General features: G+C 40.2%; 2 protein-coding genes across 8 annotated transcripts; one reads left to right on the top strand and one right to left on the bottom strand.

Annotated features, from left to right (window-relative positions):
- Positions 1–794: 794 nt before the first annotated feature.
- On the bottom strand, positions 795–3,603 carry LCMT2 (leucine carboxyl methyltransferase 2). Its single transcript, XM_017546270.1, has one exon. The coding sequence runs from the start codon at positions 3,471–3,473 to the stop codon at positions 1,413–1,415; it is 2,061 nt and encodes a 686-aa protein (XP_017401759.1). The 5' UTR covers positions 3,474–3,603; the 3' UTR covers positions 795–1,412.
- Positions 3,604–3,704: 101 nt separating this feature from the next.
- On the top strand, positions 3,705–24,124 carry ADAL (adenosine deaminase like). Of its 7 annotated transcripts, none has more exons than XM_017546350.1 (11): positions 3,705–3,841; positions 6,770–6,996; positions 7,537–7,667; positions 8,672–8,732; positions 11,970–12,057; positions 15,356–15,437; positions 18,098–18,224; positions 19,270–19,350; positions 21,140–21,278; positions 22,815–22,915; positions 23,635–24,124. In XM_017546350.1, exons 2-11 carry the CDS (start codon positions 6,937–6,939, stop codon positions 23,827–23,829), a joined length of 1,065 nt encoding a protein of 354 aa, XP_017401839.1. In that variant the 5' UTR covers positions 3,705–3,841; positions 6,770–6,936; the 3' UTR covers positions 23,830–24,124. The 7 variants fall into 7 exon arrangements, with proteins under 7 accessions (XP_017401839.1, XP_017401848.1, XP_037600769.1 ...); XM_017546359.2 differs by lacking the exon at positions 3,705–3,841 and adding an exon at positions 5,646–5,738 and having other exon boundaries at positions 6,892–6,996; XM_037744841.1 differs by lacking the exon at positions 3,705–3,841 and adding an exon at positions 5,646–5,738.
- Positions 24,125–24,676: the final 552 nt, after the last annotated feature.

Raw genomic sequence — 24,676 nt, 5'->3', positions numbered from 1 at the left:
ACCAAAGCCACTACATTTTTTGAGATGTAAATTTCACAATGTATACATAATTAAGATGACAAATTAAGGCTCAAATTTTAAGGATGAATAGCTATTTCACTGATTTTACATGGCTCACTAGGAAACAGATTCCCATTTAAAGTAGATAGATAATTGAGTTTAATGGGATGCTAACTATGAGGGGATGAGTAGGGTTAAAGGAAACCAAGTCAAGATACCTGGTCAGCAGTGTCCAGTAGATATTTCTGGACGTCTGTAACGATGTAATGTTCTACATCTACATTGTCTAATATAGTGGCCAAAGCCACATGTAGTTATTAAGCACTTAAAATGTGGTTAAGATGACTAAGCCACTGAATTTACTAATTTGTTTAAATAGTCACATGTTGCCAACAGCTACCACATTGGACATTACAGTTCAGGTCTAGCAAAGAGCCACCACAAATCCTAGGCCTGAAGACGTGAAGTAAAGAACAATTACAGAAACCTGATGTGATGCAGAATTAGAACTCTATCTTACAGGAAAGGATTACATGACAGGAGCCATAGCCTTTGACAGAAGAATGCTGCTACTGCCAACCTGCAAACTGTTGGGGAAGAAAAGGGAATAAATACTAATTAACTCTCCTTTTTGCCCCATTCCCTTCTGGTGCCTCTGACTGGTGGAGGAACTCAACCAAAGAGAACACAAGAGAGCTCCTAGATGGAGTCCAAAAGGTCAGCCTCAAGGAGCACAGAACAGTGAAGGGTAAAGAGTATATCTGGAACAAAACATTATTATATCCCATGCAAAATGAATTGAGGCATCAGTTTGGTTTATTGGGACTTATAAATCTAAATAAATATAGAACCAATAGCAAAACATTTATAAAAAGTATGTTATCAAAGACCTACAAATGTTTCCTGTTGTTAAAGCTATCTGAGTTTTCTGTTGCAATAAACAGCACAATGTTTTAATCAAACTGTGACTGTGTTCATTTCACGTTTCCTACATTAAGAATTAGGTCAATACCATGCTCCTATATTCAACCAAGGATCTGAAAGGTCTAATGTGAAACTTTTTCGAAGGTACCATCTCAAATCACAAGGCCTGGGATTCAAAATTTTTTTTACTTTACTAAAGATCACTGTAACTCAATAAATGGATAAACTTAGATTAGAAAATCAGAGGAAGAGCAATAAACTGGATACATGAATCCAAACATCCCTTCTCTCAGGCTGCATGGCCACTGTCTTCAATTGTTTTCTGTACTGATTGTAGGTATTTTACCAACCTTTTTCACTTTCTGCACTGAATAGTGCTAAGGGGGAAAAAGGATGGGAAATGGAGGAGTGGCAATAACTAGAAGGTAGTTCTATTTGTGGAAAGCTTTTTTGTGTACTTTAGTGGGTCCTGAATATGAGTCCAGTCCTTACTGCCCAGCACTTAAGGAAGAAAGGTCTAATGTGACTGTATGGGGGTTGAAGTAGGTACCAAAGGAAAAGCAGTTCCCACCACCTCCAAGGAGCAGGAGCTGTTGCTCTTCAGGAAGAAGGATGCTAGTATGGTTGTGTAACATTAATGGCCATGGCACATATGTTGTGTCAATCTGATATTCAGAGCTCAATCCTGTGGTCAAATTGATAACAGTCACTCCAGGAAATGAGGAGGAATGAATCCAGACCCCTCCAACAAGTAGCAGCTTTCCATTGAGCACATGAGCTGTGTGGGAGTACCTTGGAGTAATGGGAGGCTGGATGTCTACTGACTCCCAGAGGAAACCACAAGAGATTGGTCTCAGAAAGAACACAGAGTTCAAAGGCTCCTCAGAAGCCCCGAGACCTCCAGCAATGAGGGCTCCCCCTTGCCAAGTGCTGGCACTGTGAGAATGCCGGGCTTCAGGTACTTCTCCCTCCACTGGGATCTGGACCCAAGTCATTGTCTCTACATGCAGGAAATGCCAGTCACTGAGTACAGGTTCCACCACACTTCGACCCCCATACACAAACAAATATTCCTGATTCTGATAGGACACTTCTGTGGCTGAATGCCGCCAACAAGACAATATGGAATCATCCTTTCGGCCAGCCTTTGTTATTGTCACTTTCAGGTCCTCAGTGCTATCATCCTCACTCTTACAAAACTGAAGTTGGAGAACCCCGAAGGCTGGACGTACTGGGGAGAGTCTTCCTCCCAGAACCAGAACCTGACTCTCTGAGAGTCTTGTCATGGTGTGATAAAGGCGTCCATCCCACTGAACTCCAGTACCACAACTTCGTATTTGGCTGCCTTTCCATTCAGAGTCACAGTCTCTTGAGAACAAGTGAAACTGGCTCACTCGGCAGTGCCGCCCCTCCTGCTCTCCAAATCCTCCTGCACTGAGAATAACGTCCGGGCTCAAGAGGACAGAGGCGTGGCCATATCTCTTCAGGTTTGGGCCCAGGCCCTCGCTAGTGACTACACTGGCAGGGAAGACCCCTGAAGGCAAAGCAGGATTTACACGAGGAAATGCCTCTGAGGGTGGAAACACTAGGGTGTGGGAGAGAGTGTCTCCCCTAGAAGCTGCCAGAATGAAATAATGGGCGCACTTCAGATGCCACTCTTCAAACTCATCAAAGGGTTCAATATTTTCCACCCGCCGGCGCTCTTCTGCAGGGAGAAAGCAGCGATAGAATTCATTCAAATCCACGGCACCGCAGGCAGTCCAGCCAGCTTGAAGGAAGCGGCGCCTCTGCGCCTCCACGTCAGGAAAGCGATCCAGGCCATGCAGGGGGGAGTTTAGCTGCCGAAAATGCTGCAGCATGAACTGACCAAAGGCGTCTTGAGGCCTCATCTGCTCATAGACCACGAAAAGGGCATTAGGAAAACGCCGGGCTGCCCAGGCGATGAGGGCCGCGGCACTCTCCGGCTCGAGGTAGGTCAGCACTGCCTCGGCCAGGAGCAGAGTGGGTGAGGCTGGGTCGAGACCTGCGGCTCCCAGAGCCTCGTCCACTCGCTGGAGCTGCCGCAGGTCCAGGCCCAGGATGCGGTAGTCCACGCTCTCAAAGTACAACGCGAAAGCTGGCTTGCCACTCTGGAAAGGCCCGGTCAACGCGCACAGCTCTGGCGTCTCTCCAATCCTCTCTGCTTTGCGCCGCGCCACGTCCGGAAAATCCACCTCCCAAACTGCAGCCCGGGCCAAGCGGCCCGCGGTTTTCAAGCGAAAATAGAGCGAGTCGAAACCGGCGCCGAGGGACAAGATCTGAGCGCGCGGCGCGGCGTGGGGCACCAAAGTCTGCTCCAAGAAGGCGTGCACATAGTGCCTCACGGCGCGTGCGCGGACGTAGTAGCCTCGGTGAATGAGCGGTGCGCGGCGCCCCGCGCCCGGAACCAGCAACCCGACATAGGGGTCCTGCACGTACCCGCGCGCAGCCAGGGAACGCTTGCTGAGGGCGCTGCTGTCATTGGTGCTCTGTACCGCTCCTGTCCGACGCTCGCGGCTCTGGGGGCCCATGGCCAGAAGAGACCCGGAATGGCAATCTGTCACGGTCGTGAGCCGCCCCTTGGTTAGTATACTACACACCTTACGGACCTAGGTACGGAGAAAAACCACCCTTACTCCCGGACTTCCCCTTCCGCCGGCACGTGTGCGTCACTTCCGGGAAGAGCGCATCTCGCCAACCGGACTTGAGAGAGTAGCCGTGCTAAGTTCGCTTGCGGCTGACCTTTCTTTGATTGTCCTGGTTTCCGTTTGCCCCAGAATACGGCCTGCTACCGCTGTGACTTGTGTGTTAGGAAAGGCGGGTTGTCACGTTTCTACAAGGCTTTCAACCAAAAGGGAAGACTTGCCTTAGTCCTCGTAGTTGAGAAATCTCTTAAGAGGTGAGTCCGTGGGGACTGACAGGATCTGGTAGGAGCAAAGAAGGGTGGGCACCAGGGACCTTCAGTGGGTAGGGATTAGTTAGCTTCTTTGGGTGCTAATAGTTGCTGATTTATTTAATCCTCTCAAAGTTGCAAAAGAGAACCTATTTAAACTGAAAACAAGTCACTAAGGCCAGGGCGCAAACTGAAGAAACCGACCTTTACAAATAGTTTGTAGATACTTAATAAGAAAACGTCTCCCACAGATATTAGAAAGTTGATTCCCGTGTATTCCCCGCCTTATGTTAGACTAACAGTGTATAAACCACTCATCCTCTCTTTTTCATCACACCCCTTTCGACTTGGAGAATTCTGTGAATTTTAAAGTAGTGTTCAATATGTCCCCGGAAGGGGGAGTCACTGGGGAGAGATTATTGTTCCCTGTGATATATTCTGAGCCTCTTTTTTAAGGAGTAAATCCAGGTTGGAGTTCAAAATAATCACAAAGTTTCTAAATTGGATGTCTGGGAGTCATCCATGGAAAACCACTTCCAGAGACGTTTGTTCACTGGCATTTGGTGACTGGCTGAAACAGAAAAGGAAATCAGATAACTTTATGATTAACTACAGGTGGTTCTGCATAATGGTCAAGAGCATGAGTTTTGGAGTCCAGCAGATTTGGATACTGGCATCAAGAAAAAGTTTGATATTTGTCGATGTTTTCTTGTGGAAAAAAAAATAAGAAAAAGGTTTGAATCAGGATAAAGATTTGGTAATTGAAAACTGACATTTAGATTTGGTGTTTAAGAGCTCAGTAATGACCTTAGGGAGAGGAGTTTCTGTGGAGAAATGAGGGCAGAATCCATGTTTCAGTGAACAGGAGGTAAGTTAATGGAGAAATCCAGTCTAAATTATTATACTTTGGAAAAGTTTAATTCACAAGGAAAAGAGTCAGGGCAGTGGCTAAAGAAGAATGTGGGTTAAAAAGACTTTTTCGTTTTCAAGTGGAAGCAAATACTGCACTTGCATTTTGGTCCTGTGAGGAAAATCAGCCATTGGAGAGGGAGAGGTTTAAGGAACAGAAAAATGAGAAGATAATTCACTGGTAGAGTAGCTTGGAATAGACAGAAATGGGATCCTGGGCACATATTAGTTGTGGGGTTAGGAGAATGAATCCTTTGTCTGTGACTCCTGAAGGGGTTAAAAAAAAAATAAAGAAAGATTATGGATAATCAAGCTTAGGTGTGAGGTAGGGCAGAGAGAAAAAGAAGGAATTTACACCTGATGGCTTCTGTTTTCTCTGTAAAGTTGGTGGCAGAGTTGTCAGTTTAGTGTAAGGCCATTGGATCTGATGGAACATTTGAGGAGTTTGAGAATTGCTTCCGAGAGGATCAGAAGGAGGGCTTATCTATGCCTACTGGGTCATTGGATCCTTATCTCTAAAATGAGATTAAGTACTGCTTTGGGAGGTATTTCAGGGTTGACTGAGGGCCAAATAGAAAAAAGAAAGAGTTGAAACACTGAAAAATACATAGCACTACAGAAACAAATTTGTTTAATGACAAGTTCCTAAAATGTAGATGTGATGTCAAAAATATTGCTTTTTTTTGCAAAGACCAGATCAAGAAAAGTAATTCAAGAAGAAAGAGAATGGAGTAGGCCAAGTGCGGTGGCTCACACCTGTAATCCCAGCACTTTGGGAGGCCAAGGCGGTTGGATCACGAGGTCAGGAGATCAAGACCATCCTGGCCAACATGGTGAAACCCCTGTCTCTACTTGGGAGACCAAGGCAGGGGAATCGCTTGAACCAGGAGGCGGAGGTTGCAGGAAGTGGAGATTGCACCATTATACTCCAGCCTGGCAACAGGGCAAGACTTCATCTAAAAAAAAAAAAAGGAAAGCGAATGGAGTAAAATTTGTGATTTGGATGCCTTATGATTGTGTGGGGTGTTTAAATCTCAATTTATTATATAATATGGGGATAATAATACCTCTTGGGTTGTTTTAAGGATTTAAACAAAATAACTAAGACACCATAGTGCCTGGCTCATAGTAAGTGCGTAATAAACAGTAACAAATATTTTTATTATTATCAGTTCCCTTTGAGGGAGTAGGTGGGAGCATAAAGAAAGCTCCGTGGGAGACAATATACTTGCTTCTGGCCCTGTGCTAATATTGATGAAATATTACTAATGTGAATCTTATCCCAGTGTTTGTTGCCTTCTGGCCCAGACCAAAACTAGTGTAGAAATGTTAGATTTGGCATGGCATGCTATTGTTGGTAGCAGTGTTTTAGGCATGGAACAAATAATTTTTTTAATGTATAAAGATTTTGATTGCTTAGTTGCTTTTTAATTTCCATAGGTTGACATTGTAGCCAGTAGGTCAGTAAATTTACTCACAGCTAGTTAAAGGTCAGTCTGGAGGATGGTTTGAATGGGGCACAAATTAAGGTCAGGATCCTGGAGTAAAAGTGAAAATCTGGCCAGGCACGGTGGCTCACTCCTGTAATCCTAGCTCAACTGAGTGGATCACTTGACCCCAGGAGTTTGATACCAGTCTGGGCAACATGGTGAGAACCCATCTCTACAAAAAAAATTTTTATTTAAAATTAGCCAGGCGTTGTGGTGCATGCCTGTGGTCCCTGCTACTTGAGAGGCTGAAGTGGGAGGATACCTTGAGTCTGGGAGCTGGATAAGGCAGCTCCCAGAGCTCCTACTGCAGCTCCTACTTTGATTTTCAAAGTAGCCACCTTGACTTTCTGGGTTCTTGCATATTAATGATGATGACGTTTAAGAATAACAGTTTCCATGTGTTCATGGAACACACTTAAATTAATCACTTAAGTTAGTTTTAGAGGGGCTTTGCCTTTTAAAGAAAAAAATTAGCAAAATCCTGTTTCTTTGCTTTTATGTTAACGTCTGAAAATATTAACATTTGTTAAAATAGGTGAAGCTGAACCCAGAGCTACACATACAGCTAATCTTATCAAAATGTGTGGAAGTAAAGCAATCTGAAGGAAATTCGGCACCATACAATTTACTGACTGAAATACATCATATTATTCATACCAAGAATAAGAGTGGAGAAGGACCATTTTTTTTCCTGCTAAAATAATGGATGCAGAAGAACAACAGCTACGGAAGACAGACTTTTATTCTGAATTGCCAAAAGTGGTGAGAATTCAACTACAGAAATCTTGAGTGATTGCTAATTGTAATTACTTTTATGTTGCTTCTTTTCATGAAAGTAAATTTTGGCTGGGCACAGTGGCTCACGCCTGAAATCCCAGCACTTTGGGAGGCCAAGGTGGGTGGATCACCTTGGGTCAGGAGTTTGAGACCAGCCTGGCCAACATGGCAAAACCGCCATCTCTACTAAAAATACAAAAATTAGCTGGACGTGGTGGCATGCCTGTTGTCCTAGCTACTTAGTTGGTTGAGGCAGGATAATCACTTGAACCTTGGAGGTGGAGGTTGCAATGAGCTGATATTGCTCCAGTGTACTCCAGCCTGGGCAACAGAGTGAGACTCCCATCTCAAAAAAGAAAAAAAAGAAAAAAAAAGAAAAAAAAAGGCAAAATTTGTAAACTTTGTTATATAGCTAAATCTGGTAATTAGTTTGCCTGGTGCAAACTACAAACATCAGGTAGCTGGTATGATGGTATGAATCTATTGGATATTTGGTAAGTTTTCTGGTTGTATCTCTTGTCTTAGGAACTTCATGCCCACTTGAATGGATCCATTAGTTCTAATACCATGAAGAAATTAATAGCCCAGAAGCCAGATCTTAATATCCATGATCAGATGACTGTGATTAACAAGGGAAAGAAAAGAACTTTAGAAGAGTAAGTGTGGGGAGGTTGTGGGCGTACTTCTTTTTCTTTATCAGTACTTTGAGATTGTAAGTAGTATGTAAGAATTCAGATTTTAGTAGTTAACAGAAATGGGGTTGGCATCTGGCATGGAGCATGTCTCTTAACATACAACATTTTTTTTCCAGCTGTTAGACTGTTGATAGTATTTTTAGTGATTTCTGTTGTTTGTGAAGTTATAACATATTGGGATATTCTTTCTTTTCTTTTTTTTTTTTTTTTTTTTTGTTTGAGCAAATCACTAGGAAAGCCACTGTCTTTTGAGGCAGACCTCTTTGTTAACAGAAAAAAAAAAAAATCCTAGCTGGGACTGCAGGTGCATGCCACTGTACTTGGATAATTTTTAAAGTTTTTTTTATTTGTTTTTATTTTTCTTTAATTTTTAAATTTTTTATTTTTGAGACAGGATCTCACTTCGTTGTCTAGACTGGAGTGCAGTGGCGTGACCACAGCTCGCTGCTGCCTCAACCTCTGGGGCTCAAGCAGTCCTCCCACCTTAGCATACTGAGGAGCTGGGACCGCAGATGCATGCCACCATGACTGGCTAATGTTTTTTGAATTTTTTTAGAGATGGGGTTTTCCTCTGTTGCCCAGGCTGGTCTCAAACTCTTGGGCTCAAGCTATCCACTTGCCTTAGCGTTTCAAAGTTCTGAGATTACAGGCATGAGCCATCATACACAGCCTGGGTTCGTCTTTAGATTTGAAAATATAGGCAAATTAAATCTCTCGGTGTCGGGTGGATTGCAGAAGGGAAACTATTGTTTCCCACTGAAAAATATCAGTAATGTTTTATTTTCAGTCATTTGATTATCTTTCCAGATCAATGTAGTTTTTGAAACATTGATTCTGTAGTTCTTTGTAAATACAAATATATATTTACCATTAGCCTAAAATTCTATTCATTCAGTTAGTGAGTTTCTTTGAGTGACAAGGTTTTGATGACTAGAATATGTTAAAACTTTTCATTCACTTTGCAGATGTTTCCAGATGTTTCAAACTATTCATCAGCTTACTAGTAGCCCTGAAGATATTCTAATGGTAAGACATGAAGGAATTTTTAGAATGGCTTAAAAATTATGAAGTAATTTCCTTCCATTATTGCACATGACTTTTTATTTTTGCTCTCATTAAGAATGATGAAAAATGTTTTCTCTTTTATGGCAACTCTTTGAAAAACCGACATAAGACATTTGCCTAAGAGCTAGTACAGAAAAACCGTATTTCTTATAAAAGATATGAGGAAAGAACCAGGAGGAGCATCTTTTATAGAATAGAGAATTATATGGGAAAGAAAATTTGGTCCTGTTTTTTATATGTTACATATATATATGAAATATTTGACCACAGATAGGGATATCCTTGATAAGGCATTGTCTGTATTACATAAGAGACTTTTACTACATGGGTGGACATTATAGAGAATGAAGAAGTTCAGGAAGGGCTTAGAGATTAAGTGATTAATCCCTAGGGAAATTCTGCCTTCCCTATGAGGTTACAAAGGATACCACTATGTTCTCTTATCTGAATCTCCATGATACTGGAGTCTGACATGGGAGATGGACTTCTGTATCATTGATTTGACTAGGATGACATTTTAAAATGTCTTTTTTGTAAATGGAGAGAAGCAAAATTGTGTCAGTGTTCTCAACCATTAGAAAAAAAAATGCAAAGAAAGTATAACTTGTGTTTCTGGAGAGGTAACTTTTAACTGATCAAGAAAAAATTTTCCTCTTTGGTCAAGACTGATCTTTATGATAAGTGATAAGTAAATTAATCACCTTTTAGAGGAGAGTTAACTCTAATAGTTTCATTCAGCAAAAAATGACTCACTGAGCACCCAAAAATCCAGGCACTGTGCTAAAGTCTTAGAGAGATCGACACAGTCTCTGCCCCTGAGGAATTTATAATTAGATTGGAGAGACCCATAAGCAGATACTGCAACATAATGTGGTAAGCTCTGTGTTAGAGACACACATAGAATTTATAGGGACCCAAAAGGGCATTCTCTAAGCAGCCGCTCAAAAGATAACATGAACACTGCTAGGAATGTTCACCACAGGGCTCTGGTCTCACTTTGTTGGTGAGTGTTACAGAGCAAAATGATGAAATTTAAATTCCAGGAGTTTAGTACTCTATAGGTATAATAATGCCATGTTCATTGCTACATTCATTTCAAAGTGAAAGTTGAAAATCTCTGTTAAATGAGGTGAGAAGTTAAAAGTCTGTGCATTTGTCCTAGTGCTACTAGGTGGTTCAGGGGGTGACAATGACATGCCCCATATGATAAATGAAATGTATTTGAGAATAAGATAAGAGATTGTTTGTAAATGTAGAACTGAGTGTGAGGGAGATCACTTAGACTCTAGTCAAGGTGACCTGGGTATAATATCAAAGAGAGGATTGGAGTGTGGCTGAAAAAATGATACTCATTACATGTACCAGACATTATTCTTAGGACTACTTTCAGAAGTAGGTACTTTTATTGTTCCCTTTTGGTAGGTGAAGAAATAGGCTTAAAGAGGTTAAGTGTAACTCATTTAAGATCACACACACGGAGTAAGTGGAGGCTCTATCTGGTTGCAGAGCTCATGCTCTTTCCCATTCAAGCTATACAGTCTTGGAGTCTTTTGAGTAAGTAGGATCTTAACTAAGTGTGATGTACTCTGTCTGGAAAAAGAATTTGAATAGTTACTCTCAGTTCAGTGCATAGGAGAGGAAAGCCCAAAGAGGTGTCTTCAGTACCTACCGCACATCACAGAAAGGGCTAAATCTGGCAAAGACAGATGTAGACCCCAGGGAAATGTTCTTGGATCTGGGTTGGGGATGATTCTCTAGACTTCACTGTGACCTAGATAAATCAAGTTCGTTTTGCTCTTGTTCCATACTTGTTAGTTTTTCATTGTTCATTTGGTTTTACAGAGAGCTAGCCACTCAGAAAGAGGGATAGTAGTCACTTCAGTCACTGCAAAGGACTACTATTTCAAACCCTCACTTTTACCCAACTCCTCACAGTCAAACAGGTTTCTGCATTAGTCTAATGTGAGCTGGGGTAGGTGAGTTTGTGCCTGTTCAGTTCTGGGACGATGATGACATCCAGATTCTTCAACCTATTAATATAAAGATGAGGCCGCAGTTTAGTAGTGTCAGTGACAGCAAGAGGGAGTTCCTGGAGTAGCAGTGCCATGGGGCCAATGCCATTAATGATGGCATGGAGGCTGCAGTGTCATGCTCCTTGGTGGAGGCAGCAGTGGTATCTTGCTTGGTCCAGGAGTTTCATGTTTAGAATGCTGACATATTATCTTTGACTGTGTATTCTCAGAATCTGGGTCCCTAGACCTCTGGATGAAACTAAACTACCCATTCCACTTATGTTATAATAAGTTCATTTTTGTCTTTAGTGGTAACAGAGACAAGAAGAGGCCAAGAACTTGGATTGCTATGAATTCACCAAGGTAGTGCCATACTGTTAGGCACTGTCTGTACAAACAGCCAGTCCCTGTTGCTTTGCCAGGACACTGCACTCGCATGCCTGTGTGCATGTATTAAAGCAGATTAAGATTAGGATACCAACTGTAAGGACTAATTAGGGCAATTTGTCACAGCTTCCCCAACTTAAGTCTTTTTTTCTTGTAGATTTTTCAGTTTGAAGGCGGAAAGGAAAAACATGCCTTAAGGAACTTTGGGATTATTGAGATTTGCACTAAATTGGATACAGTTTTATACATTTTTTATTACCTGCTTTCTTTGCCCTAAGTACTTCTCAAGAAAATTTAACCCTGCCAGAATTTATTGAAAAATATAACTTATTCCTAAATAACTTTAATAGAAACCTTAAGCCATGTCTTCCAATAACACATTAGTAATACCTAGTCATTTTAGCGGTTTATTTCTGGATGTCCATTTCCTAGCTGTCTACACATATAGAAGGTTCTGACTGGTTGTAGTTTTGCCTCATTTATTTATTGTATCAATCTGCTATTATAAATACTAGGAAATAGAGAAATGTTTAAAAGGGAAAAGAAATAAAAGGTGTAGCTAATGTACAGATTGGGATTTAATGTGGGAATGGGGATGATGGGAGTGATTGGAAATATTGCTGCTCTGCATGGTCTCCATCAGGGATGTGACAAAGTGGATAACCTCTACCATGTGGGAAACTTCCAACATTTCTTGCAAATCAAATTTAATGAATAAAGTGAAGCTGTAGCACTTGGCACATTCATTGGGACCCTTACATAAACATTATTAATATTTTTACATTATCTTTATTATCAGGTCACAAAAGATGTCATAAAAGAATTTGCAGATGATGGTGTCAAGTACTTGGAACTAAGGAGCACACCCAGAAGAGAAAATGCTACTGGTAGAATTTAGTCTTCTCAGCAAATGTACTATCCTTTTCCCGTGTGCTTTGATCATGTTTGTGAGTGGGAGTATGAAGTACTGGGAGTATGAAGCACAAACTTTTACACTATTGTATTGTTCTATATTTCATTGAACCTTCTGTATTTCATTGAACAGTCCAAGTCCTCTCTCTGAAATACATTGATGATGTTCATTTTGTTTGTTTGTTTTGGAGACAGGGTCTTGCTCTCTTGCCTAGGCTGGGGTGCAGTGGCACAAACATAGCTCACTGTAACCACAAATTCCTGGGCTCAACAATCACCTCAGCCTCCAAAAGTTCTGGGATTACAGGTGTGTGCCACTGCACCCATCCCAGTGTACTTTATTAATGAGTGAGTTATTCTTAAGTAAAAAGTAGGAAAATTCCAGTCAGGCATTATCTGTTTAAGGAAGGAAACAAAAGCCTACAACAATTTCTTTTGTTCTTCCTTGTTTAGTTGTTTTCACTCTGAGAAAAAGATACCTCCTCCTTATAGTTTCATTGTCACAAGCAGAGGCTGATTCATGCTCCCTGCATCACAGGCACTTATGAGACAATGCCGCTGAGTGGATGCAGAATCATGTTTTATGGTAGTTACTGAAATGTAGATTATTCATTCGCTTCACAGGGAATAGTTTCTTAGGCCAGGAGCAAGCTGTGATGTGGTAAAACCTCTTAGAATAGAGATGAGATCTGGATATGATCTGAAGGAATTTTCTGAGATCCTCCTTCTATAAGAGCAGCATCAGGAGACATTGGGGTCCTCTTAGCACCTTGTTTATGACCCAAAGAGACCTAGGTCATCTTGCATGCTGATATGTGTAGCTCAGTAATCATTTGGGGGTTAAATTTTCGGAACTATTATTGTAAGTGTTCACATGAGATAAGGAGAAGGCTCTCATCTTGCATTTTTGAACCACAGAATCAGTTCCACATTTTGCTGGTGAGAGTACTGAAAGGAAAGGAGAGAAGAAACCTGCCAGATAGTAGGACTCTTTAAATGGAGTTTCAAAGAAGGATATTAACCTAAATATGCAACAGTAGAGGAATGGTTAAATAAAGGCTAATGAAATATTAGGTAACCATTAAAAATACTGGTGAAGACACTTTAATGACATGAGAAAATACTCAGAATCATGGTAAGTGACTGAACTGGGTACACATATACCTAGTAGCATCTCATCTATTTAAAAATGTGCATATGGGCAGAGTGCAGTGGCTCATGCCTATAATTCCAGTGCTTTGGGAGCCTGAGGCAGGAGGATCACTTGACTCCAGAAGTTTGAGACCAGTCTGGGCAATATAGTGAGACCCACCTCTACAAAAAAATATATTTTAATTAGCCAGACATGGTGGTAAACACCCGTAGTGCTAGTTACTCAAGAGGCTGGAGCAGAAGGATCACTTGAGCCTGGGAGGTCAAGGCTGCAGTGAACCATGATGTTGCCACTGCCCTCCAGCCTGAGCAACAGAGAGAGACCTTTAAAAAGGTCTCTTGAAATAATAAATAAAAATAAATCTGTATATGTATACTTAAAATGTTACAGAATATCCAGGAGACCGGAGAGACCAAGGGGTGAAGCAGGAGGATTTTATTAAAGTGGCCACTGGTTCAGCGGATTAGCGTCCCAAGTCTGAGCCCAGGAGAAAGAAAATGGGATAATTTTTATACATCCAGGATGATGTAGCAGCTAACAGGTTTACAGAAGTCAGAACAAAGACCAGTTAATTAATTTGTAACATGCCTTGTGATGTACATTACATTTGAAAAATAGCATTTTGAGAAACACATTGTACATTCTGTGGGTGTTATCGTGCTCTGTGACCTTGCCGCTGGTTAGCAAGAAAAACAGGAATCTTGAGATGCTTGGGAACCTTGCTGAGAATGTGGGGAGAATAAATAAGATAGGTTTTACAGGGACTTAGTTAATTTTAAGCAGAGCTAGGGGTTAGGTTTTCTATTAAACAACACACAACACAGCAAAATTTACTTTATTACTGTATGTAGCAACTACAAATTACAAGATTTTGTTTTTACTATTATTGCTATTATTTAATTCCCTCCCCCAAAAACACGGTAGTCATCTCGGGGAGAGGGGGAGATTAATTAATTAATTTATTTATTTATTTTTGAGACAGAGTCTTGCTCTGTCACCCAGACTGGAGTGCAATGGTGGGATCTCGGCTCACTGCAACCTCCACCTCCCAAGTTCAAGTGATTCTCCTACCTCGGCTTCCCTAGTAGCTGAGACGACAGGCGCGTGCCATCACGCCTAGCTCATTTGCATATTTTTAGTAGAGACAGGGTTTCACCATGTTGGCCAGGGTGGTCTTAAACTCCTGACCTCAGGTGATCTTCTTGCCTTGGCCTCCCAAAGCAATGGGATTACAGGCATGATCTACCACGCCCTATTTTTATTTTTATTTATAACTTTCTGTATTTTACCAGAGACTTTCCACCAAACTTAAGCATTTTACAGTCTGGGTAAAAGAGTATTTTATTCTTCCCAATGTAGCCTAAAGAAAAAGAAAAGAAGGTATTTTACAGGAGGTTGTTCTGGAGAGCACTCTTGCAGATCTCCCCAGAGAGCAGAGCACTCATACTTAGAAGAACATGCCTGGTTCCCTGGATGAGAAACACTAAACCTGAGCAGGATTGAGGGGAAAGGAACCCAAGTTAGGATTTTTTTTCTGGACCAGGAGAGAAAATGTCCCTTTTTTTAATTTAAAACAAAACAAAACAGAACAGGATGGATGTGATGGCTCATGCTTGTAATCCCAGCACTTTGGGAGGCCAAGGTAGGAAGATCACTTTCAACCCAGGAGTTTGAGACCAGCCTGAGCAAGATGGCAAAACCCCATCTCTACTAAAAGTCCAAAAACTAGCTGACCATGTGGTACACACCTGTAGTCTCAGCTACTCAGGAGGCTGAGGTGGCAGGATGGCTTGAGCTCAAGAGACAAAGGTTGCAGTGAGCCAAGATTGTGCCACTGCACTCCAGCCTGGGTGACAGCCACACCCTGTCTCAAAACAAAACAAAAAAAGTCTTTATCTTTTTTATTTCATTTCTCTAGTACTTCATTTTCCCCCAATTTTATTAAAATATAATTTGCATTTACTGAAATATACCCGTAAAAGCCATGTTTTCACTCATCTTTAACCATGCTCTTGTCATAGCATAAAGTAAAAATGTAATTGTTTATATAGGATTACTGAAGGTGAAGGATGAAATAGTTGATGATCTCTTTACATGTATTTTCTATGTGTCCTTTTCAGGAATGACTAAAAAGATTTATGTGGAATCTATACTTGAAGGTATAAAACAGTCCAAACAAGAAAACTTAGACATTGATGTTAGGTAAGAAGATTGTACCTTAGTAGTTAAAATTTACAGAACCAGAATGTGAATTTGAATTTTTACTGTTTTCATCATGGGTGTAATGGATTTTTAAAAATTAATCATTAATTGATTTCTACAATAGAAAAATAAAATCAGGAACCCTGTTTAAAGCGAGAACACAATTCTGAATTTATTCACATGGCAGTGAAAATTTGAGTATTTTTATTTGAGTAAAGTATGGTGTTTTTGCCGTTCAGCTAAAATGAACTTCTTGCTGTGGCCCACGAGGTCCCATGTGACCTGGCTGCCTCTCTTACTTCAGCAGCTCATCTAGACCACTCCTCCTCCCTTACACGTGGGCCTACTGTCTGTTCCTAAAATATGCAAAAAAGACTGCCCTCCTTCAGCACCTGTGTTTAGTACTCCCCAGAACACATTTCTTTTTTTATTTTTATTTTTATTTTCTTTTTTTTTTTTTTAAAGACGGGGTTTCACCATGTTGGTCAGGCTGGTCTTGAACTCCCGACCTCAGGTGATCCGCCCGCCTTGGCCTCCAAAGTGCTTGGATTACAGGCGTGAGCCACTGTGCCCGGCCCCAAGAACACATTTTTACCAGATTCCTGCCCAGCTGGCTTCTTCTCGTATTTCAGGTCTCAATTTAGCTGTCACTTCCTCAGTGACAGCTAAATTCCTTTACCACTCTGTCTAAATTGCCCTGCTAATCCTCTTTCCTTTATTTTATTTCCTTTGTATATATGCCCACCCACTAGAGTGTAAGTGTAGTAAAGCCAAATAAATTTCTTTTGTATATATACCCACCCACTAGAGTGTAAGTTTAGTGAAGCCAAGGACCTTGTTTTTTGATTCACCACTACATCTTTAGTACTTACCACAAAGTAGGTACATAGTAGGGGCTCAGTAAAGCCCTAAATGAAGAAAGGAAAAAAGGTAGCTGTATAGTTTCAGGCTATAAGTCTCTAAAAATTAAGCTTAACTAGACTAATACACCAATGAAAAACCAAGCAGAAGACAAGAATAGAATGCAGAAAAGAAGACATAAAAATAGCTGCTAAATGTATAGAAATACATAGAAAACTAACTCATTAATCTTATATTACAATGCTGTTTCAATAGGCTAAAAAAAAGTAATAACCCATGTTTGTAAAGTTATGCACTGCTGGTAAACGTATGTAATTAATAAAACCTCTTTAAATCCTGCACTTGTATACAGGTAAGGGGGAAAAAAACCTCTCTAAAGAGCAATATATGTCAAGATTTATAAAAAAAGTTTTTCCCTTTGACCCAGTAATTCTCTGCTAGCAATGTATCCTAGAAAATAGATTGATTTATGCATAAGATTCCATATTATAATGTTATTTATAACAAAAATTAGAAAATATCCTAAAATGTCCAGCATTCAGAGGACAATTACCTTATGATATGTTCATATGATTTATACTATTTCTAACATTATTTTAAAGGCATGGGAAGTTGCTGAGAGAAGAAAAAGATATAGCATTTTATATATAGTTGATCTAAATTTTGTAAATACATAAATGAGCAAATACTGAAAGAATTTATGTTGTGAATAAATAGTAAGCTAATAACCGCTGAAGAAAAATTACAGGGCTTCTCTGGATATTCAAGAAATATTAACAGGCCAAGCACTGTGGTGGTTCATGCCTGTAATCACAGAGCTTTGGGAGGCCAACGTGGGTGGATCACCTGAGGTTAGGAGTTCGAGACCAGCCTGGCCAACATGGCGAAATTCTGTCTCTACTAAAAATACAAAAATTAGCTGGACTTGGTGGCAGGCGCCTGTAATCCCAGCTACTTAGGAGGCTGAGGCAGAAGAATCACTTGAACCCAGGAGGCAGAGGTTGCAGTGAGCTGAGATCATGCCATTGTACTCCAGCCTGGGTGATGAGCCAAACTCTCAAAAAAAAAAAAGAGAAAAAGAAATATTAACAGGGATTCTTTGAGTATTCAAGTCCTATAAAATTACAGCTAATATTTGAAGAAAGACCTTATATCAGATATTTGATACATTTTATAATGAAAATATTACTATTTTTGTAACCCCTAATAGAATAATGGATCTAAGCCTCCTAAAAACACACCACCACCAGTTTACTCTTGAGTTTACTTTTGCCAGAAAATGGAATCTGATCTGCCTCTAGACTAGATAGGAAATATAAGAAATAGGAAAACATGTTAACAACACAGGGATACAGTCTACAAAATCCAGACCATGGAAAACTGTAGGACAAACAACTTGGTTTCTTCAACAAATAAGTTACAAGAAAAGCAGGGTGGGAGGTGGGAGGAGAGGAAGGAGTGGTTGTAGATTAAGAGAGGCTTAGGTGATACATTGACTTACACAAAGCATGGAGGTTGTTGGGATCCTGAATCAAACAAACCGAAGAAACAAATACAGGAACAAAAAAACCTCAAAAGACAACTGGAAATCTGAACACTGACTAGGTGCTTGATGCTATTTAGGAATTCATGTCTCAGTCTGTATGGCAAAGTAAAATGTCATGTTGTCTAGATTCAGTCAGGCTCTTCTTTTCCTAGTGAGATGTATTACATGTGGTCTGCTGTCTCTGGCCACACTCACAATTGTCTTTTTAATCTGCATCATATTAGTTTTCAGCTCCGTCTTTCTTATGTTAAAGGTATTTGATAGCAATTGACAGAAGAGGTGGCCCTTTAGTAGCCAAGGAGACTGTAAAACTTGCGGAGGAGTTCTTCCTTTCTGCTGAGGGTACAGTTCTTGGCCTTGACCTCAGTGGAGACCCTACTGTAAGTTATTTTTCCTACATAGATTTTAATTCTAAAAGGTAGAATCAGTTAGTGGGATAAGGACTAGCTTTGGGTATCTTGCATTGCATTCTCCATAGTGTCCAGCAGACACTCGACTCTGTGGATGAAGGCCTGTTCTGCCCTGGATGACTAGAATGCCTCGAGCAGCTTTCATCCAAGGTTCTGTGAAAGAATTAAGTACCCTAAAAAAAAAAGAAAAAAAAAAAGAGTTGCCTGACTCTATGACTATTTTCTCCATTCTTCTGAAGATGGTGCACAACTGGTACCAGACTATATGCACTATAATGTAATTCATTACATACAATGAATGGATGTCTTAGGATATTAGGGCTTAGCCATCTCATAGGTAGTTGAGAAATGTTGGCCGGAGCTTCTTGAATGTCAGATTGAAGCAGAAATCTTGATATTTGGGGCTGAATAATTTGTTGTGGGGCTGCCCTGTGCCTTGTAGAATGTTTAGCAGCATCCTTGGCCTCTACCCACTGGATGTCAGTAGCACTCTCCCATCTGTAACAACCAAAAATGTCTCCAGACATTGCCAAATGTCCCTTAGGGGGCAGAATTGCTCCTGGTTGAAAACCATTGAATAGGAGAGTCCCATGAAACTGATTCTTACGGCTTTGTCCAAACCTGGACAGTATGTACTCCCCTTCTTTTTATCCATCTGTTTAACAGAGGTATTTTGAGTAATCATGAGGGTTCCTGAATCAAGTGAGTGAGGTCTCCTTAGCACTGAATATCTAGGTGTCCTTCCAGGCATAAAATTTAGTGACTGCTATATCCAGCTTAGCTGATTGACCTCAGTTTACTGATAATAGACAAGATTCTCAAGAGCAGGGCCTGTTGCCAGCTTTGTATTCAGCAAAGTGCCTAACACATTGTAGGTGTTTTATAAACAAGATGTGCAAATGAATTAATCTACCATTATTTTTTTCTCCCATTATGTTATTTGTTTATTGGAATGGAGTACTCAATTCCTCAGTTTTCCCAGAATTCTCATGCCTCCTCATTAAAACTTTTAAAGGTAGGACAAGCAAAAGACTTCTTGGAACCTCTTTTAGAAGCTAAGAAAGCGGGTCTGAAGTTGGCATTGCATCTTTCAGAGGTAAAAAATATTGTCTTAGGCTAGAGGGAACAGATTATAATAGAAAATAAGAGAGTCATTTGTAAGTGACTAGAAATAAACCTGGATTGGAAAAACATTTTTTAAAAAGGAAAAGTAGAAATATTTTAAAATCTAAATTTAAAAAGACATGACTTGCTTTAGTCTCTGGTGTTACTGTTTTTATCCTTTTGTGGTTCTTCGGAGTGGCTGTTAAATGCCAGTTGTGTCATTTAAAAGCAGCTTAATGACATCTTGCTAGAGAAAAATGTATGAATTTCCAACATCAATCTTGTCATTGGCAAGCTGACTCTAAGAAAAGTACCAATTTATCTCACCTGTCCTCATAGCAAAAGGGACTTGCTTGTATCACATGCACTGGCAATAAAGGAAGCAGCGTGTCACTTTACAAAGCCTGGCAAAGAGGTCCAGTGCCCCTCATAAGACCCAAGCTTGCGGGTAACATGAACATAGTGACAGATAATTGCTGGGAAGTAGTCACTTTCTTTAGCACATCCCTGTAAGGCAAACAGGGGACTCTGCTGCAATTTTCCCCATTTTATAGATGGATTTATTTATTACCTCAGTACTTCTATCTATTTGTTTCTTAAATGCAGAAAATAATACTTAAGTCTACTTACCTCACAGAGTTACTGTATTAAAGGAGTAATGTGTAAAGTTTGAGTAGCATCATGATTTAAAGATTGAGGAAGAAAATCAGAACCTCTTGCCAGTACACTTGTATCTTTCATGTCTGTAAGCAGAGCGTCAGTAATCTAGTGGCAGGACTTAAAATCTGGAATCCATGTTTCCACACTCGAACCCAAAAGACTTTTCACCCATAGGGCATCCTATGGCTGACCTAACTGATGCGTGATGGACACCACTGGTCATTTTAAAGGAGCAGCATGTTTGACGGTGTGCACACACGCACATCTCTAGCCTTGTGCACAACATCAGAGCTTGCTCTTTACCTTAGTTTCTGTTGCTTTTATCATACAGTCCATTGGATAGAAAACATTTCATTTAAAAATGTTGTAAGCATTTTTGTTTTGCGCTATCTAGGAGCTAAAGAGCACAGCCAGACATTTTGATGGTGACTGTGGTATGTAGGTAGCCAGCCTTGTCAGAATAAACGTGATGAGCACACTATGTGAGGAAAGCAACTGGGCCCTGGAGTCAGACTGAGTTAAGTTTTACCCTTAATCTCTACCATTCACTAGCTCTATGGCCTTGGACAACTTTTTTTAAAAAAATGCTTTATATTTTTAACTATAAGAGTCATGTATACCTGAAAAAAATCCAAGCCTCAAGAAGGAAAAGAATTAAAAATTAAAAGCCAAGTTTCTATTTGTTTTGCTCCCCAGAGTTAATACTGTTAACAGTTTCGTGTTTATCTTTTTTCAGAACTTTTTACAATATATATGAACACATGTATACAACACAGAGCACACATGCATGTAGAGTTGTGAAGTTTTTTTTTGAAAATTAATGTTTCTCAGCTTTAATTTCTTCATCTTAATACCTTGTAAGATTCTTGTGAGACCTTAAAGAATTTGCGTGAAAAGGCACAAAGTAGGTTCTTAATGAGTATTTATTATTATCATTGAAATGAATCTAGAAGAATATTGGGAAAATAATGAGAAGATAAATGTAAAGAGAGCTAGGAAGGCAGAAGTAGTTCAGTTTTCCAGGTCTGCATTAAATACTACTCAGAGGGGTAGGGTACCTAGCTATAGAAAAAAGTACTCTAAGAGGCCACTGATGATCCCCTTTCCCCGTCTTTGTTAAGATTCCAAAACAAAACAAAGAAACACAAATACTCCTGGATCTCCTTCCTGACAGAATTGGGCATGGAACATATCTCAACTCTGGTGAGGGAGGATCCCTAGATCTGGTGGACTTTGTGAGGCAACATCGGATACCACTGGGTAAGGTTTGGAGTTTCAGGTCTTCCAGACAACTCTCTGTTCCTCCCCCAATTCCTAGGTTGCAACCCATATGGAGAGAGGTACTGTTCTAAAAGGACGAATGTCATCTAGCTATTAAAAGATGCGTGGAATTTGTGCTTTCTGAGCCTATTTAAGTAACAGAAAGCTTTAGCTTCCACTAAAATACAAGCTCTATGTAACTCAATAAGAATTTTTTAAAGGAATAAAGGGTCATCTAAAACTTTGAAATGATTTAAACAAAATTGATGTGTTATGAAAATGTAACATTATTTAAAAATTAAGCATTATGAAAAATCGCAAATATATTTTCACATGTCTGTTGATCATTACACACTTGATTGTGTTTATGAAGTGTCTACTTTGCTGTCATTGCTGTTGATAGAACAGTGCACAAAACAGGCAAGATTTCTTTCCCAAGACACTCATATTCTAGCAGAGGGAAGACAGTAAACAAATATACAAGAAAACATTAGTGTTCTAGGAAGAAAATTAAACAGGCTGATATATTAGTGATTGTATAACCACTTTTGATTGGATAGTTAGAAAAGGACTTTCTAAAGAAGGAAAAAGTGGTTGGCTGCATCCCATTTTATGGAATGATGAATTTACTAAATTTACCAATTTATAAAAATGTTTGTGTGAGTGTTTTAACTATAAGAGTTTCAGTAATTCATAATGCGTGAGATATTTTTTTAAACTAAGGAAAATTTTAAATATCCACAAAAGTGGAAAGAGTGGGAACCACTTGCATAGTGATCTTACTTGGTGTGGTGGCCTAGCTCTGCTCCCAGCAGAGTAAGGGGGCAGTTTGGGTTTGTCATCTCTTAAACTAAGTAAGCCTGTGTTGAGGCTGCCTTACTCAAGTGAGCAGATGCCATCAAGTCAGTAAGGTATTTTGCTCTGGCTAAGGAGCCTGGTAATGTTTCCAGGAAGGAATTTATTAATAGTAGGAGTCATTCTTAGGATGGACTTAACTTACCTATAAGCAGAAGGAGGTGAATGGATGATTGTCTGGGTGAAAGTGTTAAGGGGTTCTTAGAAGCCATGGCAAAGTCCCTGCTCATTCTTAGTGCTTTATAATGCTCTAATTCTCATGCAGTGCTACAGTTTTCTTACCTTTGTTTTGGCTTCCACCATTAGACCAGGAGGGATTGCAGTAGCTTTTCAAAAAACCCTTCTCCTATCATGATAATTCCCTGCCTTTTTCATTATGACTGGCTTATGACATTCCTCCTTCTTCTCTATTTTGGTCAAAGAAGGAGAAGTGCATGGCTTTGAAAGGCATATTAATTCTTTGCCTGGTAGCACTGTTGCCATTAGTTGCAGCACATACTTCCTGTGCAGCTACACTAATTGAACTACAGTTTTCACACATAAGGAAAGATTGACTTTGTAAACTAATAAACTACTTTAAATTAGCAAAATTGGGAAAGATTTCTCATGTGTCTATTTGGTGAACATTGAATGAATTCACTTATTTGCTTTTAATGAGATTTTCCCCCCCTTTTCATATAGAACTCTGTTTGACCTCAAACGTCAAAAGTCAGACAGTTCCATCTTACGACCAGCACCATTTCGGATTCTGGTACAGCATTGCCCATCCTTCTGTGATCTGTGTAAGGTGTTCTGTGTAAAGTATTTTGCTCCTTTTTGCTCTCTGAGTTGCATTAAGTCAGATGTTCACTATCTGGCAGACTGCCTTGCATGCCTGAGGATAATGCTGAAGTAGAGGAGTTAGAAGGGAATGGGGCATAGCTGGGTGTGGTGATGCACGCCTGTAATCCCAGCTATTTGGGAGGCTGAGGCAGGAGAATCACTTAAACCCGGGAGGTGGAGGTTGCAGTGAGTGGAGATCATGCCATTGCACTCCAGCTTGGACAACAAGAGTGAAACTGAACAAAAAAAAAAAAAAAAAAAAAAAAAGGACTGGGACATGAGAGGCTGCAGAGGGCCAGGGTGGCTCTGGATTGGCTCTATTGCAAAAGGTACTTGAGAGAACTTCGAAACAAAACAAAACAAAAAAAATGAAACAGATGCTCTGCAACCATCCCATAAGATTTTGCTGCTTTATTTGATCTGGGGTGAGTCCTGGGCATAGATAGGCTTTGAAACCTCCTTAGGTAATTTTAATATACAGCCAGAGTTGAAACACTTCTGGTATCTTAAAGTATAAGTCTGTTTAGTTACAGCTATGCACAGATAAATTTATAGGCCCTTGTTTAGACTCTTGAAAGAAGTATAGTAAATAGGAAAAATAGACTCTGAACAAAAAGGTGGTTATTTTTTGAAAAATCATTCCTTTTTCATTTTGAAATGTTCTTGTTTACATTGGCAGACTGATGATAAGGGTGTTTTTGCAACACATCTTTCTCAAGAGTACCATCTGGCAGCTGAAACATTTAATTTGACACAGTCTCAGGTGTGGGATCTCTCTTATGAATCCATCAACTACATCTTTGCTTCTGACAGCACCAGATCTGAACTGAGGAAGACATGGAATTACCTGAAGCCCAGAGTGTTACACTTCTAAGCTGTAATGAGGTGAACTACTTCTGAGTATGTGTTGAATCAAGGTGTTCCTGCCATATCCCACTTAGTAAAACAGTCCACCATTTCTTTGAAGCATAGCAGCCAAGTTCCATGGGCTCCATCATCAGCAACCTTACACCTGGCAGGTGCTCAGTAAATATGTCTTCAACTGACACACAAGCTCTCAGGTGCTTACTGGATGGTACCTGACTGTTGCTAATTAAATCCCCAGTCTACCAGTGATTATTTTGACTCAGCAGTCCTTCCCCATTAGTAATCATAAAACTTCAGGGAAATCAAAGTCTCTTATTTTGATTTGTTTTGGAATTACTAGCATAAGGTTAGGAAAGGCTAATATACATTTTTTGCTTCCTTTGCTGCACATGCCACCCCATGTCTTCCACAAAGACTTTACTTAGGTGCATAGATGCTTTTGCTCCCCTAACAGTGGGCTTGTTTTCTCTTTCTCAGAATGTTTGAAGATATTTCTTGTTGCTTTTATCTGAGGAATGGCAGGTTGGGCAGCATGTAATTGTTGTGAGATAGTTTGACATCAACTGGGTTTTCACCTGGTAAGCAAGTTGGCCCTTGCCCTGTTCCTTCTGCACATTCCATTCTTTTCATCTGGTTTTGAGGTCTGGGTCTTTAAAGTAAGCCTCAGCTGAGTTGGTCACAGTGGCTCATGCCTTTAATTCCAGCACTTTGCGGGGCTGAGGCAGGAGGATTGCTTGAAGCCAGTTCAAAAGCAGTCTGGACAACATAAAGAGACCGCCCCCCCCCATCAATACAATAATTTAAAAAATTAGCTGAGTGTCTTGGCTCATGCCTGTAGTCCTGTCTATTGGGAA

Source organism: Cebus imitator, unplaced genomic scaffold (assembly GCF_001604975.1).
Source record: "Cebus imitator isolate Cc_AM_T3 unplaced genomic scaffold, Cebus_imitator-1.0 Scaffold9, whole genome shotgun sequence".
NCBI classification, from domain to species: domain Eukaryota; kingdom Metazoa; phylum Chordata; class Mammalia; order Primates; family Cebidae; genus Cebus; species Cebus imitator.
Note: the sequence above shows the minus strand (reverse complement) of the source record. Positions and strands in the feature narration are given on the sequence as shown.

Coding starts and splice junctions, on each gene's coding strand:
- LCMT2 (XM_017546270.1), bottom strand. CDS start 3,473: ATGGGCCCCCAGAGCCGCGAGCGTCGGACAGGAGCGGTACAGAGCACC.
- ADAL (XM_017546350.1), top strand. CDS start 6,937: ATGGATGCAGAAGAACAACAGCTACGGAAGACAGACTTTTATTCTGAA. Junction 6,997..7,536: donor ATTCTGAATTGCCAAAAGTG/GTGAGAATTCAA, acceptor CTCTTGTCTTAG/GAACTTCATGCCCACTTGAA. Junction 19,351..21,139: donor TGGCATTGCATCTTTCAGAG/GTAAAAAATATT, acceptor GTCTTTGTTAAG/ATTCCAAAACAAAACAAAGA.